The sequence below is a fragment of the Arvicola amphibius genome, chromosome 2, assembly GCF_903992535.2.
Source record: "Arvicola amphibius chromosome 2, mArvAmp1.2, whole genome shotgun sequence".
NCBI lineage: Eukaryota > Metazoa > Chordata > Mammalia > Rodentia > Cricetidae > Arvicola > Arvicola amphibius.
Window position 1 is genome coordinate 99,214,840 of NC_052048.2, and position 19,795 is coordinate 99,234,634.

A 19,795-nucleotide genomic window follows, 5' to 3' on the forward strand; every position below is an offset into this window, starting at 1 on the left:
AAATCTTTAAAAAAAGAAGTGGCTACAACTGTAAAAATGGAAATAAGCCATTAAAGGATTTTTATTTGAATATAACATTCTAGATCATAAGTATGATTAAAGGTTTTTTCATTTATTTATTTAGTATGTATGTCAGAGGACAGCCTGGGGGAATTGTTTATCTCTTTGTATCATGTGATTCTGAGGTTGAACCCAGGTTATCAGGCTTGGAAAAAGGCTCCTCGACCCTCTATGCACTCTCACCAGCCCAAGTGACTTTTACAGCCTCAGTGTACTTTCATCCTACTGTTATTGCTATCCAGAGTTAGCTCGTATTAGTAAAAGCCACTCAAAGTGAATCTACTTACAAAACGGAGGCCAACTTGCACTCATGTGCACATACTCATAGATACATATATGCAATTTAAAATAATTATTATTTTAAAATGGAGGCCAAAAATCTTATTGGTAAATAGTAAAGAAGATTTGGCTAAGGGGATATATAAATATCTTATTTTGAACAATTGTTTTTGATTTGGTTTGGTTTTTGTTTTTTTGAGACAGTTTCTCTGTGTAGCCCTGGCTGTCCTGGAACTTGCTCTGTAGAAGGCTGGCCCCAAACTCAGAGATCTGCCTGCCTCTCTGCCTTTGCCTCCTGAGTGCTGGGATTAAAGGTGTGCATCACCATCTGCCTTTATTCTGAACAATTTTTAAGTTGTAATTTTACTAACCAACACTGACTTTCTTTTCTGGAATAATTTTTTCTAGCAAAGAAATTGTCCAACACAACATGATGTCCGCCCCATGGCTTCTGACTTAACAGTGTTTGTTAGGAGAAGACAGGAGCAAGATGTCCACACATACGTGCATAAGTGCAGGCACTCATCTGCACACTCACACACATGCATAAACACACACAATAAAGAAGTAACAGAGAACCACTTTATAAACTACACAAGCTCTATTGGCTTGCCAGGGAATGCTCTTAATATTCTTGATATGCTCTTTGCTATCCAAATGATCATTTTCAAAGCACCTGAGCTGACCTTCATTAACGACTTTCTTTTTTCATTGTAAGCTACAACAATCCACGGCATATACTCCAAAATCCTTAAGGGATACCTGAAACCTCCTAGGTAGTACCCAACCCTATATGTATCACCTCCTTCCCTAAACATACATACATACATACACCTGTGATATGGTTTAATTAAAAAGTTAGCACAGTAAGACATCAGCAACTAATAATAGAGCAGAACAAACAGCAACATACAGTAGTAAGTGGCAGGAGCTGAAGATGGCACAGTAGTTAAGAGCACATGCGGTTATTTCGGGGACCTGGGTTGGGTTCCCAGCACCTATGTAGATAGTTTATATTCACCTGTAATTGCAGCGCCAGGGGGATCCTAAGTATCTGGGCTCCTCACACACCAGCACACATATGCACATACTCTACCCCCCAATGCCTGATTCAAATAATAAATCAACTTTAGTGATGTAATGGGGTTGTACTGTCGGAACACCATCCTGATTTGACCTTTCCTTGTAAAGGTAACACTGTATGGCTGCTCCTGGGCACACCTGAATTGGTGACATCACCGCTCCTGTATCTTACATCATTATTAAGTACATCAGTGTTTACAGAATCTAAGTGCTGTGACTGGTACTGATGCTGGAAAAGTCAGTCTGATAACCAAATGGCTGCAAAGTGACAAGTGGGGAGGTAACAAGCCGGGCGCTGACAGGCTGCACAAAAGGATGACTGACATCCCGGCAGCAGTACAGAGGAAGAATCGCACCACTCAAAACTCAGACACAGGCTATTCCATTACATTTCTCAAAACTTCTTCAGTTAATTTATAAAATTTTCATGTAACATTTTTGTACTGTGGCTGACCACAGATAACTAAAACCCCGATAAAGAGGGTTTTTTCTCTATGGTCCTGTTACACTATGAGCACACTATGGTCCTGTTACACTATGAGCACACTATGGTCCTGTTACACCTATGAGCACACTATGGTCCTGTTACACCTATGAGCACACTATGGTCCTGTTACACCTATGACAACATTATGATCCTGTTACACATATATGCACATTATGGTCCTGTTACACCTGTGGGCACACTATGGTCTTGTTAGACCCTGATTTGGCACTGGACTACAATCAGTTCCTCTAATTAATTTCAGAGACAAGGTGAATACTAGAACATTTTCCAAATCTGCCTGTATTATATCAATGCTGACGACTTTTGTATTACAGTGTCCTCACACAGAAATGCATTTCTGAAAAGTGAGACACTTGCACAGTCTGCATCATACTGACTTTCTCCCTCACTAATCTTGATAATAAACATGATGAAAAGGTGTTCCCCATTATGTACTATCAAATTATGAATTATTTAGATAACCCACTGTGTACTGTTCACTTGGTCAGTTTCTCTAGACCCAAGTTCTTGGGGGTCTGGGACACTATTGTCCAGTGCCTGTGACCTGTGACCTGTCTAGCTGCTGTTTTCAGCAAAGACTGACAAACCGTCATGGCACAGAAGACGTCTAACATGGGAGATGCAGCCGAGACCCAGGCCTCATGATCTGCCTGTTATATAAGGCTGAGGAAAAGGTACAATGTTCAGCCTTCACGTCACTGTGTTATACACTGCGCTGTCTTTATTAAGGTGCCACAAGCATTCCTAGAGTCAGAAACCACTGGCACGCGTTCCACACAAGTCTCTTATGCTGCAAACAGTGCCATGGCGACAGAGGTCACGAAAGCCTAGCACAGTAATTCCTTCTGTGGAAAATGGGAGAAGGCATTTCATATTAATACTTAGCATACTTATAAACATCTAATGAAGAAGAATGGCATGTGCCCTTTGAGTACTCTACTAGTAATGGAGATGCACAGCTGAAGGGTAGAAACATGTCCAATGCAGTCAGTCCAGAAAGAGACAAAGGAGGCTTGGGCTGTGGTGCATGCCTGCAACTTATCTCAGCAGGCCGAGGCTGAGAGATGGTGAATTCAAGGCCAGCAGGTAAACTAACATAAGGAGAAGACTTGAACCACCGCCACCTGGCACAAGCGACGACTTTCTTCCTCCTGAGCAGCCATGTGAGCAGTGACAGACAGACCCACATCTTCTTCAGAGCAGTCACATGAACACATTTTAAAAAAGAGTACATCTACTCTTCATGAAAATCTACTGAAACTAGATTTTAGACATGTTAGAAAATCACAGAATCAAATATTGCACCAGAGACCGTAGAAACAACTGTACAAAGGAACTACTTACCTCAATAGCAAAGATGCCTTTATCCCGACCATAGACTTTCATCTCTTCTGGAAAAAGCTGAAAAGCATTTCTGTATGGAATGCGGTCCTCTTCAACAAACCTGTGCTTTACAGAAAGGAGTCTCGATGGATGGCAGCTCGGTCAAAATTCGAACACACTATTTCCCTTAGTGGGGATTAACAACTGGCTATCTGGATCCTTAGTGGGGATTAACAGCTGACTACTGGATCCTTAGTGGGGACTAACAGCTGGCTACTGGATCCTTAGTGGGAACTAACAGCTGGCTACTGGATCCTTAGTGGGGATTAACAGCTGGCTACTGGATCCTTAGTGGGGATTAACAGCTGGCTACTGGATCCTTAGTGGGGATTAACAGCTGGCTACTGGATCCTTAGTGGGGACTAACAGCTGGCTACTGGATCCTTAGTGGGGATTAACAGCTGGCTACTGGATCCTTAGTGGGGACTAACAGCTGGCTACTGGATCCTTAGTGGGGATTAACAGCTGGCTACTGGATCCTTAGTGGGGACTAACAGCTGGCTACTGGATTCTTAGTGGGGACTAATAGCTGGCTATCTGGATCGATCCAGGAATTTGTTAACAAAGAAACTGGCACCAAATGAAAGTGTCTTGCACCCTCTCCCAACCAACAGAGCACGTCAGCAGCTCCTAGAAACGCTCTCTACCCATAATTTTACTGCAGCTTCCGGAAGCTTTGATTTGAGACACACTGGGCTTTAACAAGCTGCCCTGGTTGCAGATGATCAACGCTGCACCACACTGGAGCTGCGTGCACTGTGCAACAGTCCTGTCCCATCAACCCTTTCCATTTCCCTACCCACCAGCTTTATCCAGGCCAGCACTTCCTGTCTAAAGCACAGACACCTGCCTCCCTGCACAGGATACCATTTCCACGTAGCTGCCCAAGTGACCCTTTATGAACACAGCTCAGATGGTCTCTCTGGCTGCAATCTTCCCACTACTCATTACAGCACTTAAAACCAAAGTCCTAATGGGTGCAGGGCTATTTCTGCGGTGATAAAATATGTCCTGGAAGTGTATCAAAGTGATGGCTGTGTATTTCTGGATATACAGAAAACCACTAAACTGCATTTTACCTTTTGTTTTGTTTTGTAATGTGAGATGGTCTCACTAAGTAGCCCTGGCACACCTGGAACACACTTCACACTTCTGTCTGCCTCTGTCTGCTGAGTCAGAGGATTAAAGGCTTGGACCATCAGGCCTGGTATAAATTGTATATCTTTTTAGAGATTTATTTATTATTCTATACACGAGTACTTTCCTGCACATCTGTATATGTAACACATGTGTGCTTGGTGTCATGGAGGCCAGAAGAGGGCACTGGATTCCTTGGAGCTGGACTTTATAGACAAGATGGGAGAGCCATGGGAATGCTGGGAACTGAACTCAGGCTCTCTGAGAGAGCAGAAAGTGATTTAATCACTGAGTCACCTCTCCAGGCCTTAGGAGTGGCATATTTTTAAAATGGTTGACAATTTTATATGTAAATTATGTTTCAAAATTTTTAAATTAAGGGTGATGAGAGGAGAACTGAAGGTAACAACAACTACAATTATTATATACACGTATGAAAGTGACAAAGAATTTTTTTCAAGGGGGAAAAATTCCACCCTAGCATGGCTTACAAAGACACACCTCTGTCCTGCTCACCTCAGTCCTCCGCCCTTCAATCAGCTCTCTTCCTCCAGGCCCACTCCTCACTTCCTTGACCAGACAGAGTCCACTCCTGCTCAGAGCTTGGCGCTAACAAGGGTGGCCCTCGCTACCTGGAATACTGGGATCTTCACGGGTTGGCTGCTCTTTTGTTCAAAGTGCAGCTCAAATCCCTCTCTACAAATCTAAAGCACCCATCCAGTCATACCCTTACAGTGTCCAAGTTCAGCCTGTGCTCTGCACCTGCCTGGCCGATCATTTCCCCTTTATTTACATCCATCTGTTTCTCCCTCTCATCTTCAACTTCACAAGAGCAGGGACTTGACACACTTATCCCAGCTGTATGGACCCCAAGGGTCTAAACCCTAGGCCACTCTGTGAGTACAGCAGATACTCAACAAGTATTTGTACTGTAAATGTTGGTTGTTGTTACTTTCTACATTACTGCTAGCAGAAGGGTCCTTTATGGCTAATGTGAAGGAATAGGAACTAATCCTGAGGCCTATGGAAGCTGCTCAGAAGATAAATAGGCAATGACAGCTTACAATCACTGGTAAGATTTGTAGGGCTGGCATGGTGGCACAGACCTTTAATCCCAACATTGGAGGCAGAGGTAGGTGGATCTCTGAGTTAGGAGCCAGTCAGGTCTATACAGTGAGCAACCCTGTCTCAAGTAAAGAAAAACAGAAAGAATGGAAGAACGAAAGAGTGAGAGAAAGGAAAGACATATATGCATTCTAGTCAAGCAAACGATGTCTCCCTACAAACCAATATTCTTAGCTTTCAAAGCTCAGCAATAGCTCTCAGACTGAACATCCTGAAGAATCTCCTGGAGGCAACTCAACAGAGATAAACAGGCCCTACCCCGGAGTTCTGTTGCAGTCCCCAGATAATGCTGGAGCGGCTCATCAAGAAGCAACAAGTTGAGGATCTGTCTTAGAGCTCTTTCTGGGGGAAATACAGAGCACAAGGAACAAAGGTGACAGCCCCATCTCCTGCTGCCCCAAGCAACTAAGTCTCCAACTTGTATACCCCAAGGAGCACAGTGACAGCCCTCCAGCTAACTAGATTCAATCTCCTTGAAGGTATTTTAGAATTCCCCTCTGTGGGGGAGGAGAGTCAGCGCGAAGGATGGTGAGCATAGGAGGAACTCGGGACTGGGAGTGTCTATTCAGGCACACAGTGTTTTCCCTAAGAACTGCAGAAAGATATTTTCTTTTCATTTGCTAAGTTTCTGGGAGAGTTCTGTTGCCCATACAGATTGCCCTAGGACAGCTGGTCCCTTGACCCAGCTCAGAGGATACCATTCGGTTCTCATGATTAGGAATCTTTCTAAAAGACCCTGTGGTTATCAGCAGAAGATGGATAGGAATCACAAGACTGCAGACAGAGAGCTTAGCTGGGAAATCAGCAAGCACCCAGGTGAGGTGAGGCATGGAGGGAAAGATGGGTTACAGGGGTTTTGGAAGCAGAAGTGACAGAACATAATGAATGACTGCCACGTGTGTTGAGTGAGGAGAGAGTCCAGGAACAGCCCTAGGTTTCCTGACAGAACACCAGGGTCCACAGCATGTGCTAAGTGCACTAGAGAAGAGCAGGGTCAAGGAGACAGATGCTGAGGCACTTCCTAGTCATACTGATTCAACCATAAAGACATCAAGTAGTCATGTCCACTGGCAGCTCTACAGATGAACAGACAGGTCTGGCCCTCACTAGACAAGTCTGGGCTGGTAAAAGAGTCGGGAGTCTTCAGCGTATAGACAATAATTAGAGTCTTGGGAGAAGATGATGTCATCTAGTGAGGGCACAAAGCAAGGCAATCCTCAACTCAGAATCACGAGTGGTCTATGTGCAGCTGCTCACACCCAGGAAAGCTTTGTTATTTGGTTAATGTCCAAAATCAAAGGCACCACCGCCATTTACTAGAAGCATGCTATCTAATAAAAGGGCCAAGTGCCAATAATGATGATGGTGATGAGGAGCGCTGAACGAGCACGGCCAGTCAGAGCTCTAGCGACGCTTCAGATCAGATGCTCTAACTGTGATGCGGGGCCAAGAGCTGAGCAGCTGGAGCCCTCAGGTGCATTTTATTACAGACCCATTTACCTAAGGAAGCAGAAACAGACATTTCCTGACTTGCTTAGTGTGATGTCATGTGACAACAAACTGGCAGAGTCAGAGTCTGGCTTCAAACCTGTGCCCTTGTAAGCATTCCATACACTGATTAAACTCAATGTTATTACTCAGAACGCATATAAAGCAAGGGAGAAATGAACACATTAATGATTTTGGTCTGCCTGGTAAGTGACTGATTCTTCTACACTCAGCTCATTAGTATAGTGGAGTTGGCTTTAGCTCAAGCATGCATTTCCTTTGGTCAGTCTTTCTGTCTAAAACTGTCTAGACTACCTCAAAATACGTAAATGTCTACTACCACATACAAGGTCTTTCTATAATTCTGAAATCAACTTTTCCCAATAAACAGGCTGCATATATTTTAGCTTTTACAACCATAATACATAGTTTTATACAAATACTAATGGCCATTTTGTTAGTAAAAGATCCCCTGTTCATCTTTTCCTAGAAAAATATTTAAGTCTGCACAGGAATATTAATGTCATTTTTTCTTCAAAGTATTTTATTCACATTAGATAATTAACTTTCTAATATCTCATATGAGGGGAACACTACAATTCCCACCATATCATTAAAAACTCAAATTATTAGACTTAAAGATGATTAACTTAGGAATTTGAACCCAACTTCCACGCAATGATTAATTGTCACTGTCAGTCTGACTGGATTTGGACTCACCCAGGAGACACATTTACCTCATGCATGTCTGAGGAAATAGTCCTGGAGAGACTTAACTATGGGAGAACCCACTGGGAATGCAGTTGGCACCCCATGGGCTGGGGTCCTGGTCCAAATGGAGTAAGGACAGCAACATCCCTTCCTCTACTCAATGATCTGATGTGAGTAAGCCGCCCATCACCGAGATGGCGGCGGCCTGTATCCCCTTACACCACAAGCCAACACAAATCTTTCCTCTTCTAAGTTAGCTGTTTTCATCAGTTCTTAGTCACGAAGAGAAAGTAACCCATGTACTACCCAAGCTTTCCATGCCTTTCCTCACTATAGGCTTTTCTGTAAAATTAAGAATATCCAAAGGCTCTTCCTAAGTTCACACAGATGATCATGGAAAAACGATCAGGAAAGAAGTTCCACTCACCTCAGAAGGTCAGAGAGAGTAATGGCTTCTCTCTGCCAGAGCAAAGACAGAGAGCAGAGAGCCAGAGTCCTGGGGACAGTCATCTTCAAGACACCTTTCTCCTTCCACTCTGAGTATTCCACTCCGTCAACAGATCCAGAACAGACATCTGTGGCTTCTTTAGAAACAAAGTTTTTAAAAAAATGAGTAACAAATCAAGGGGCATTCAAAATAGATTATAACTGATTCACTTTGCACAAACAATCTAGCAGTGAAGGCCAAGGAAAGCTTTAGAAGGGAACCAGGCTAAAGGTAACTAGGTTATCTGTGGAAGTAGGGTGGATTGAGAGCCTGAAAAGAGATACAAATTTATAGATAGCCAAAACAAACTATTTTTAAAATAAAAGGATAAACAATTATAAAGAAAAGTGAAAGTCCTTTGCTTAAAGACCTCTAAGGGGATCCTCTCCCAACCCACCTTCCAAGTACCCTCTAGTGGACACTGTCTACTCTACAGACAGGAATGATCTCACTGTGTGCCACTCCCTGAGGGCTGGGGAAATGACAGTGAACAAGGTCTCACCTCTCCTGCGATTTACTCTCTCTAAGAGCAATGAACAAAAATCACAATGAACAGAGAAAGATGCTATTCAGAAAAATGGCAGTACAGGAGCATCCAAGGACATCCAAGGGGAGGAGGGGCAAGATGGCTCTTTTGAGTGGGTGGTCAGAAAGCCCCCTCTAAGAAGGTGAATTCTACTTTGAGGGGAAATCCCAACATGCCAACAGCAGTGAAAATGTGTGTGTGGATTTGTGTGTGTGTTTGTGTGCACGCATGGGAGGGGCTTACAAGTGAGGGGAAGTGGCAGCTTATAATGCAGTGTGGAGATCACACTTCAGAGCTCAGGATCTATACTCTGGATTTCACTCTAGGTAAGGAGAGACGTTTAGGGAGTTTTAATGTGAGGGCAACATGGCCTCGCTCCTGTGCTTAATACTAGACCACCCACAGCAGAGGGATGAAATTACGGAGGGTTGGGATGGGAACAGGCAGTCTCTCTCCGAGGACAATCAGGGCAGGAGCTGGCCAGGAGCAAAGCACTTCACTACAGATGGGGAAAGTGGTCGGGTTAGAGGCAGAATCAGAAGGGCTTAGTGGTGGCTGGTATAAGCTAAGAGAAGAAAACAAGCATGGTTCTGGCAAATGCAACAAGAATGAAGATATTTGCCAAGACAAAGGAGATAGCAAAGAAATCAAGATGTCACACTGATCAGGTGTGGTGGCACAGATCTGTGTTTTTAGCATCAGCAAGGGTAGGGTAGGAAGGTTGTGAGTCAGAGACCAGGCTAGGCAGCATAGTGAGCTACTGTTCCAAAAGCACACAGAGCTTCAGTGGTAAGCATGAGGTCTTTCCAGACACACGGATGAATGGCAAGCAGGCTTTTAACTAGGGAGGAGCAGGATTAGCTGCCTCCCTCTTTTCGGGGATCAAATTTCTGATTTGGAACAGTAGTTACAAAGTTAGCACCGTGGGACCAGTAAGCTAGCTCAGCGGGCTAAGGCACTAGCCATCAATTCTGATAGCCCAAGTTCAATAATCAGGACCCACTTGGTGGAAGGGAGAATCGGACACCTGAAAACTGTCCTCTGAGCTCCACATGTGTTTACTGAACACACACACACAGGCATGCACACATACACTTACACACATATACACAAATGCACATGCATGCACACATTCACACACATATGCATGCACACAAACACAAATACACACACACATACCATGCTTTCACATACTCACACTTGCACACATGCCTGGGTGGTCACTGTGACCTGTGCTTCACTAGACTGATGACGGGCTCTGCTCTAGTAAAACATCTGTGCACGGGCATCCCGCTGACTCTAGGCTGTGGACGGACAACCCGCTGACTTTAGGCTGTGGACGGACATCCCGCTGACTCTAGGCTGTGGACGGACAACCCGCTGACTCTAGGCTGTGGACGGACAACCCGCTGACTCTAGGCTGTGGACGGACATCCCGCTGACTCTAGGCTGTGGACGGACATCCCGCTGACTTTAGGCTGTGGACGGACATCCCGCTGACTCTAGGCTGTGGACGGACATCCCGCTGACTCTAGGCTCTCTGTCACTACCTTCTGAACCTCTGTCCTGTCTCCTCTCTCCTTCTGGATTGATTTCCTGGATCCTATATCATCTTCTTTCTGATTCTACATTCATTTTTATGTTTTTTTTGTTTTGGTTTAGATTAATATGTAACATCTGAATTATATTAAGATATAATATTAAATGAATGTTGAAAATGAACAGAACATTTTGTGAGGACAGTAGACTACACTTCGCTCTCTTTATTATAGCATATATAGAGACATTTGATTATGTGCACATGTGATCTTGCCTCTCTCTCTAATATATTAGAATAAAGGCTTTCTGGATGATCACCTATGGTGGTAATAGTTATATCTGAGTGGAATGGCAGCTGGTGCTTTATCTTCTTTGTAATCTGCATGTTATAGTTTTATATTGAATAGTATTCATAATTAGTGTAAAAACTAAAAGATAGCTCTAGAAATAATTTTTTAAAAGATTTTCTTCTTTATTTCTGTGCAAGCATGTCTGAATGTGTGTGAACACCACCAGTGTGCCTGGTGCCTGTAGAGGCCAGAAGAAGACATCAGATCAGATCCCCTAGAACTCGAATTACAGAGGATGTGAGTGACCATGTGGGTGGGAATTGAACCTGGATCTTCTAGAAGAGCAGCAGGGTTCTTAACCACTGAGTCATTTCTCCAGTCCCCAAAATACCTTTTTAAAAATATACTAAGACATCTTGAATTTTGCATGCAAATGGATAGAAACAGAAAACACTTTAATGAGTGAGATAATCCTGACCCAAAAAGATGAATATGGTATGTACTCACTCATTAGTGGATTCTAGCCATAAATAAAGGACATTGAGCCTATAATTCGTGATCCTAGAGAAGCTAGATAAGAAGGTAAACCCAAAGAAAAACATATAGTTATCCTCCTGGATATTGGAAGTAGACAAGATTGCCAGGCAAAAGTTGGGAGCATGGGGTGGGGGTGGGGTGGGGGTAAGGGGAGATGGGGAGAGAGAAGGGAGAAGGAGAGGACTGGGGAAAGCTTGGGGGAGTGGGATGGTTGAGATGGAGGAAGAATAGATATGGGATCAGGGAAGTAGATATCTTAATTAAGGGAGCCATTTTAGGGTTGGCAGGAGATTTGGCTCTAGAAGGGTTCCCAGGTGTCCAAGGAGATGTCCCCAGCTTGTTCCTTGGGCAGCAGAGGAGGGTGCCTGAACTGGTCTTATCCCATAGCCACACTGATGAATATCTTGCATATCACCATAGAACCTTCATCTGGCAATGGATGCAGATAGAGACAGAGACCCACATTGGAGCACTGGACTGAGCTCCCAAGGTCCAAATGAAGAGCAGAAGGAGGGAGAACATGAGCAAGGAAGTCAGGACCGCGAGGAGCATCCACCCACTGAGATGGTGGGACTGATCTAATGGGAGCTCACCAAGGCCAGCTGGACTGGGACTGAATGAGCATGTGATCAAACTGGACTCTCCGAATGTAGCTGACAAATAGGGCTGACTGAGAAGCCAAGAACAATGGCACTGGGTTTTGATTCTACTGCATGGACTGGCTTTGTGGGAGCTAGTCTGTTTGGATGCTCACCTTCCTAGACCTGGATGGAGGGGGGAGGACCTTGGACTTCCCACAGGGCAGGGAACCCTGACTGCTCTTAGGACTGGAGGAGGAGGGGAGGGGGAGTGGGAGGAGTGGGAGGTAAATGGGAGGAGGGGAGGAGGTGAAAATTTTTAATAAAAAAAAATTAAAATTAAAAAAACCCAAAAAACCCACTACAATTTCATTCAGTTTGTTCTTCTTGGTCATATGACTCAGCAAGTCATTCTTCCTAGGTCAAGTTCCCTCCTTCCACATCCTGAACACCAGGAGATAGGTGCTTGTTCATTGGTTTGTTTTTGAGATAGTGTCTCAGTCCAGGCGGGTCTCAGGAATGCTGATCTTAAACTCCTGGTTCTCATGCCTCTACCTCCCAAGTGCTGAGATTATAGGCACACACCACCACACCTGGCAGGACTATGTTAGTCTTAAAATGCAATGCTGGCATTAACATTCAAAACATCAGGACAGCAGTCAGTGCACTGTTAGATCGATAAGCTGAGATAGAGATCTGGAACCCACACTACGGAAGGAGAAAACCAAGAACCACCTCCCATGAGCTGTCCTCTGACTATCACACAAGGACACTCTTGCACACATACACGGATTATAAATAGGTGATTCTCTAAAAGGTTCTAGACAGACTGGTTCTCCTTTACCTGACTTTGGTGATGCTTTGGTGACAGGGAAAGGCTTTGGAGTCTGGGGCTCAGACTGGAACTCTGCTTCACTTTCAAGGGGATAGGAGGTGTCACTTAGCAGCTCAAGTTCACTGGCCCAATCTGAACTCTGCTGATTGTCTTCCAATACCTGTCCATAAAATAACAGACAGAAACGACTGCTGGAGAGTAAAGGTTAGCTTCTGTGATAGGCCTTCCTGGGGAACGGTTCCCCGACAGTTTCCCCGCAAGGCTTCTGGGAGAGGGGCTGCAAACAAGGGCGAGTGGGGAAACAGTCTGCTGGCACACACACATGCACACACACACACACACACACACACACACACACACACACACCAGGTGGGTGCTTCCAGGAGTGCCTCTCTTGTCAAGAGAAAGGAATGGCAGATGCAGGGCTTGCAGATGAAGCTTAGTTGATAGACTGCTTGCCTGGCTTGCACAAAGTCCTTGGCTTGGTTCTCTGCACATAAACTGGGTACCGTAGCTTATGTCTGTCAATCTAGCATTTGGGAGGTTGAAGCAAATCAAAGGCGTCCTTGACTACACAGCAAGGGCTGGCTGATGACGACAATGATGTTCTATCACAGCAATAGATGCCCTAACTAAGACTTGGTTAGAGGCTATAGTTCAGAGGCAGAATGCTTGCCTACTATGCATGAAGCCCTGGATTCAATCCCCAGCACTGCACAAACTATGGTAATGGATGCTATGATCTCAGCATAAAAGAGGGAGAGACAGGAAGATGAGAGGTTCAAGGTCATCCTCAGCTATCTACTGAGTCTGAGGCCTGTAAGGCCCACCTGAGACTTTGCCTCTACAGCAGGGAGGGGCATGTTTATAAAGAACATTTCAGATGTGATGACCATAATGCACAGTGACAGTTTGAAATTCCTATCTTTACAACTGCAGACTCATCTGTCTCACTACATACGTGACATTTCCTCGTGAATGTCTAACAGTTGCCTCAATTTAACATGTCTCAAGCCCAACTCCTGATCTCCCAGTCCCACCTGCCCTTTCAGTTTAAGGTGACTTCTTCCTTCTAGCTGCTTAGGCTGAGAACCTTGTAGTCATCCTGGATGCCTGCCTCCCACATCCCACCTCTAGTCCATCAGGAAATCCTCCTGGCTCTATCTCCAAAGCTCATCTAGTGATGTGGGAGGGTCTTCTGTTTGAGTTGATTTCATTGGTTAATAAAGAAACTGCCTTGGCCCATTTGATAGGCCAGCCCTTAGGTGGGTGGAGTACAAAATGCTGGGAAGAAGGGAAGTTAGTCAACTGTCATGCCTCTCCTCTCTGGGCAGTCGCCATGATTCTCTGACCTGAGTCAGATGCAATGAAGCTCTGACCCAAGATGGACGTAGGCTAGAATTTTCCCAGTAAGCCACCCCTTGTGGTGCTACACACATTACTAAATATGGGTTAATCAAAATGTGAGAGTTAGCCAGTAAGAGGCTGAAGCTAATGGGCCAAGCAGTGTTTAAAAGAATACAATTTGTGTGTTATTATTTCGGGGCATAAGCTAGCCAGGCGGCCGGGAGCTGGGCGGCAGGAACACAGCCCACCACTCCTCACTACAATCCAGTGCCCTACTCATCATCTTCTGAGCACTAGCAAGCCCCAGCCTGACACCACACACCAAATGCAGGCTTGGGTCTCCTGTGCACTGCCGGGCCCCAGCCTGATGCCACACACCAAATGCAGGTGTGGATCTCCTGTGCACTGCCGGGCCCCAGCCTGATAGCTCTCACTAAATGTAGGCTTTGCTTGTTGGTCCCAGTGAGGCCTGAAGTTCAGCATTTCTTCCCCTCTACACCTCATGTTAATCTCAGTCCCCAGAGCCCCTCATCTCACTGGTAAGTCCCCCTGGCCATTCTGGGTTACGTAACACCCTTCCTGCTGCTCCATTATACACATTTGTTTGCTTGTTCTGGAAATTTCCCATTTATCCATAGCTTAAAAGTTGTAGGACAGGATTCTGATGCAGGCCTCTCTAATATTGGACCGCTACATCCAGAGCTCTAGGATCATGTCTGCAGACTTACTGAGAAGCCTGTATCTCTGAGGATGGAACCCATGGTACTGAACTAACTGCAAGGCAAGTTCTGTCTGTGAGCTATACCTCATGCCTGTTTCTATTTTAAAATATAATTCTCTCTTCCTTTCAAAAGGAGTATTTCTGTACTCGTGAGACAGAAATAATATTTACCCATGAGCTTCCAATTTCACTTATTTCTTCACCAGGGTTTAGTGTGATAGTGTTCACCCAGGTGTTTACTCACACCAACAAAACTTTTGTCTCTAAGTTTTCAGTTAACCTAAAAAGATCAGAGTGTCATAGAGAACCCTAGACTCTCATTCCTATTTTCTATCTACTAGGCAACATCACAGTATACAAAGACAACCACAAACAAAACACCAAGTGTGGGATTTGAACATCATGTCCTTACTGCTTTAAGTAATTCTCTTTTTCTTTTTTCCTTTTAAAGAGTCACCATAAAACCATACAGCATCTTTTGCTTTTCTGGATAAGCATGTGACTCATATATCCAGACAGGCTAGCATCCCATAACTTTATGATCATAAAATGTTTCTTTTTTCCAGTTTATTCAAACTACCTTTCAGGAGTTGCTTGAAGCTTATCATCTCCTATATGAGAGAGTCATTCCCTAGGTCATTTCCCTAAGTTCTGTCTGTGTGGTTTGACTAACCTCATCCCAGGTCTACCCTAGTCACGGAGGATGCATGTGCAGCTCGGGGGCACTGCCTTGCTCACCTCTGTAGCCTATTCCTTTCATCTTGACCAGGACTCTCAGTCCTGGATCACTGACCTTTGCATACAGACCTGTGAGGACCCAACCAAACAAGGAAATGCTGGGCCAAGCTCCCAAGTTCCTACCACACCTGAGTCACATGGCTTAGAATCTCATCTTAGCCCTGGAGGGTAGCAACCACTCATGGGACAAGTCTGTGGTTGGGACACTTGCCTTTGTCTGCAGTGGAACTGTTCTCAATTCCAAGGAAAAGGTACCGTAGCACACGTCTAAAGAACATCAGAAAAAACTGCTCACAGACAGAGCGGCTCTAATAGGTGGCCTGACTTCACTTCAAAGCTTCTGAGACAGAAAAGAAGGGAGCTGGATAAGTAAGCAGGAATGTCAAGTCAAAGAAAGGACATGAGCAGGGCTTAGGGATGTGGTGGACTGTTTGCCTGGCATGCACAAAGCCCTTGGCTTGGTCCTCTACACATAAACAGGGCACCATAACTTAATGTCTGTTACTTTAACATTTGGTAGGTGGAGGCAAGTCAAGGCCATCCTTGACCACAGAACAAACCTGGCCTAGGATACACAAGACCCTATTTCAAAATAAAACAAAATAAGTCAGGTGATGGCACATGCCTTTAATCATAGCACTTGGGAGGCAGAGGCAGTGGATCTCTGTGAGTTTAATGCCAGTCAGGGATAAATAATAAGGTTCCATCTCAAAAAACAGTAATACTACTACTGATAATAATAATAGGAATAACATATGCAAAAAATTCTAACAACAACAACAACAACAACAAAAAAAAAAACAAGACAAGCAAACCCCACATACATGACAGGAGTCCCTCAAGAGCCTCCATTCTTCTAGTCTGGGGGTGGAGCTCAGAGGCTTGGTGATTTACTAGCTTACGAGTTTGACCACAACAATGCAAAACAAGTAAGACATTCTGGAAAGTTCTCTGAGTGAGCTGGGTGTTGTGGCTGTAATCCTAGCACTTGAAAAGCTGAGGCAGGTGGATTACCTGGAGTACAAGGCTAGCTTGAACTATGGAGTAGGATCCTGACTCAAAAAAAAAAAAAAAAAAAAACCCAAAACCCCAACAAAAACTTTAAAAAGGAAGCTGAATGTTCCAAATGGTTTAATAAACAGCCACAATTCATTGTGAAGTCTAGATCATTCCAGATTGCACCAGAAGCCTCTTCCCCAAAAACCTATAAACACAGACCACAGTCAGACTCAAGAAGCCACACACAGCACCTCTGCCACACAGGCGGATTTTGCTCCATGGCTCACCTTGGCTTTCTTTCTGCTTGTACGAACTGGGTTTTTACAATAGGCCTGCTTGCTCTTCTGAAGATAACGCTTCCAAAAATTGTGTAAAACTTTGTCCTAAGGTAGACGGGAAGCAAGGGGTGAGTCATGATGGCAAACACAGTCACATCTCTACCATACACGCTGTCCTCCTGTGCAGGTCACCTCCAATCAAATGCCTTCTCACCTGCTTTCCCTTATCAGGTACATGGGGACACTGAATCAATAAATGTTTCACTTTGTTTCTCAGTGCTGGGGACTAAATATAGTCCTCAAGATATACTTCTAATCTTGGAGTGAGGGAAAGGGATAGATAGACGTTAAGATCACCACAGAGCCTATTCTTTTACACAATCTGGATCACAGAAAGGAAATAATTTATCCAGGACTACACTTCTAGTCAGGGCCAGAGCTCGGCTCTTCCTGCGGATTCCTCCCTAGGTCTACTCAAATCTCACACTTCAAACAACAAGGAGCCAACATCTAGACACATATGACTTACCTTTAGCTCTGGGCCTACTCCAAGGGTCTTCAGGGCCTCAGCCTGGTGGTAAAGTATGCACTGAAAACCTTCACACACATACCAATCCCAGCCTTTCTCTGAAGAACAGATAAAAAGCTTTAGATGCATACATTCCTAATTTACTATGGCTCCTCTACATAATGCAATTTCTGCTTACATATGCCAAAAGACTATTTCTGTGTCTCAAATAGTCTTTTCTTTCTTTGTGTGTGTGTGTGTGTGTACTTTTCCTTTTTCTAAATGATCTATCTATCTATCTATCTATCTATCTATCTATCTATCTATCTATCTATCTATCTATGCATGCCTGCATGTGTGTCTGTGAGGGTGTCAAACCCCTGGAACTGGAGTGGTTGTGAGCTGCCATGTGGGTGGGTGCTGGGAATGAAACACGGGTCCTCTGGAAAAGCAGCCAGGGCTTCCAACTTCTGAGCCATCTCTCTAGCTCATTTTTATTTGTTTGCTTTTGTTTTATTTTATGTTTGTTTTGTTTTAAATTAGGTCTCACTATGTGACTCTGTCCAGCCCAGAACTTGATATGTATGCAGACCAGGCAGGTCTCAAACTTGTACCAGTCTCACCACCTGTCTCTTCCTCCTAAGTGCCAGGAGCACAGACATCCACTACCACATCCAGCTGTAAACAGGTTCTATCTATATTTTTTTCCAATCTGATGTATTCTTGATATATTTGTATATATTTATATTTAACAAAACTAAGCATTCTGTTAACATATTGAATTGTTTTCAATTATCTATCATAAAGGCAGAAAATTTACTAGTTGGCATATTTAAAAATAAACAGGTGAAATTTATATTTGTTTGGGGTTTCTGTTTGTATTTGTTTTTAGTTGTTTTGTTTTTGAACAGGGTCTTACTATGTAGCCCTGGCTATCCTGCAACTCAATATGCAGGCTGGTATGGAACTCACAGAGCTCTGCCTACCTCTGCCTCATGAGTGCTAGGATTAAAGGCTTTGCCACCACACCCAGTGAGATTTAAGTTTTCAAATGTGTTTTACAATGCTCAAAATATTGCTATGTTGGAATACTTGGCCACTGCTTCTACCAGTTTTCTGCTCCATTTCAACACATATTTTGGTCAACAAATATAAGTGACAAGAACCAAGAACTGATGTGCAGAATGGGCAACAGGCATATTTAAAGAAAATAAACTCCAAGTGGCATTCTGCTTTTGTGAAAATGGTTCTAGGTTATAGAGAAACTGAAAATAAGGAGTCTAGTACACACTGGAGCCTAGGTGGTATAGGTATTAGATGTATTGATGTTTCCAGGCTGCGCAGTGCTCTGCATGGCAGATTTGGCTGTAACTCAGATAAAAAGATTTTACGTGCTGCATGCTCATTCTCAGAGTTAAAGTGCTGAGCACGGCTCCTACCTAGCAGCCCCAGAGCTAGCAGAAATGGAGAAATTGGAGAGAGGTGGAGCATCCAGAGCAGCTGCAACCAAGCTGCTTAGCATTTTAAAAGCTCTTCTAGACAGTAGAGAATTACAGACAATGTAATAAGGACAGATTCAGACATAAACGACCTCTAAATGGGTCACAGTGTTAAATAAATGTACGTATGTTTGGGAGAGAAAAGAAAAAGAGTATAAAAAGTCATAAAAAAGTTAATGCTTTAAAAAAAGGGGGGTAAAGTCTTTAAAGAGACAGAGTACAGGGGCTGGAGAGATGGCTCAGTGGTTAAGAGCCTCTTCCAAAGGTCCTGAGTTCAATTCCCAGCAACCACATGGTGGCTCACAACCATCTGTAATGAGGCCTGGTGTCCTCTTCTGGCCTGTAGACAGACAGAATATTGTATACATAATAAATAAATAAATAAATAAATAAATAAATAAATAGACTGATTGATTGATAAAAAAGAGACACTCTGATAGTTATAGATTAAGAGAAATAAAGAAAATAAACCACGTAAAAATGGAAAAATCACAGAGTGTCTGGATTCTGTATATTATTGTGTTTTCTTTAAAATTTTTTGACTGTGAAGGAGCTAAGTACAGAGAGACTTTTCATTGTATGTGCTGCTAAGCTAATCCAACATGTATATTATAAAGGTATTATGACTTCAGAATTTGGGTCTAAGGATATGATGCTTTGGAAAAGAGATTCTTTTGTTTTCACAGAAAACCCTGTGGATTGCTTCTAGACCAATATGGTATGATAGACCACACCCTCCTGAAAGGTTGCTGTGAACACCCTCAGAAAATTACTTCACTCAACTGCTGACTGAGATGAACCTAGCACAAAGGATACACCAAAAAGGACCTGATTAACAGCGCCCCATATAGCGCGAAGCAGTTTAGAGAGAAAAAACTACATCCATATTCCCAAATACTATTTATAACTGTTTGTTTACATTTAAAGAGGGATATGATATAGATATGAATAATTTGCACTGGTATGGATTTTGATTTATGATATAAATTTAAGGTCAATCTTGTTATATTATATATACATTTCTGCTCTTGATTAAGGTATTGTGATTGTGTGGTTCATTTAAAATGTAATGTACAATTAGGAAATATAAGTTGTTAATGGATAATCATTGATAATAGTCAAGCTTGTAGTCATGTTAG

The 19,795-nt window shown here is 43.5% G+C and overlaps 1 protein-coding gene across 1 annotated transcript in view; it reads right to left on the reverse strand.

Annotated features, from left to right (window-relative positions):
* Taf1b (TATA-box binding protein associated factor, RNA polymerase I subunit B) overlaps positions 1-19,795 on the reverse strand; it is a 61,955-nt gene that overhangs the window by 31,139 nt on the left and 11,021 nt on the right. Inside the window, exons 4-8 of the mRNA XM_038319286.1 lie at positions 17,179-17,276; positions 16,659-16,754; positions 12,576-12,726; positions 8,202-8,358; positions 3,275-3,374 (exon numbers count right to left, since the gene is read on the reverse strand). Coding sequence (XP_038175214.1) covers positions 3,275-3,374; positions 8,202-8,358; positions 12,576-12,726; positions 16,659-16,754; positions 17,179-17,276 — 602 coding nt within the window. The remainder of the gene's footprint in view (positions 1-3,274; positions 3,375-8,201; positions 8,359-12,575; positions 12,727-16,658; positions 16,755-17,178; positions 17,277-19,795) is intronic.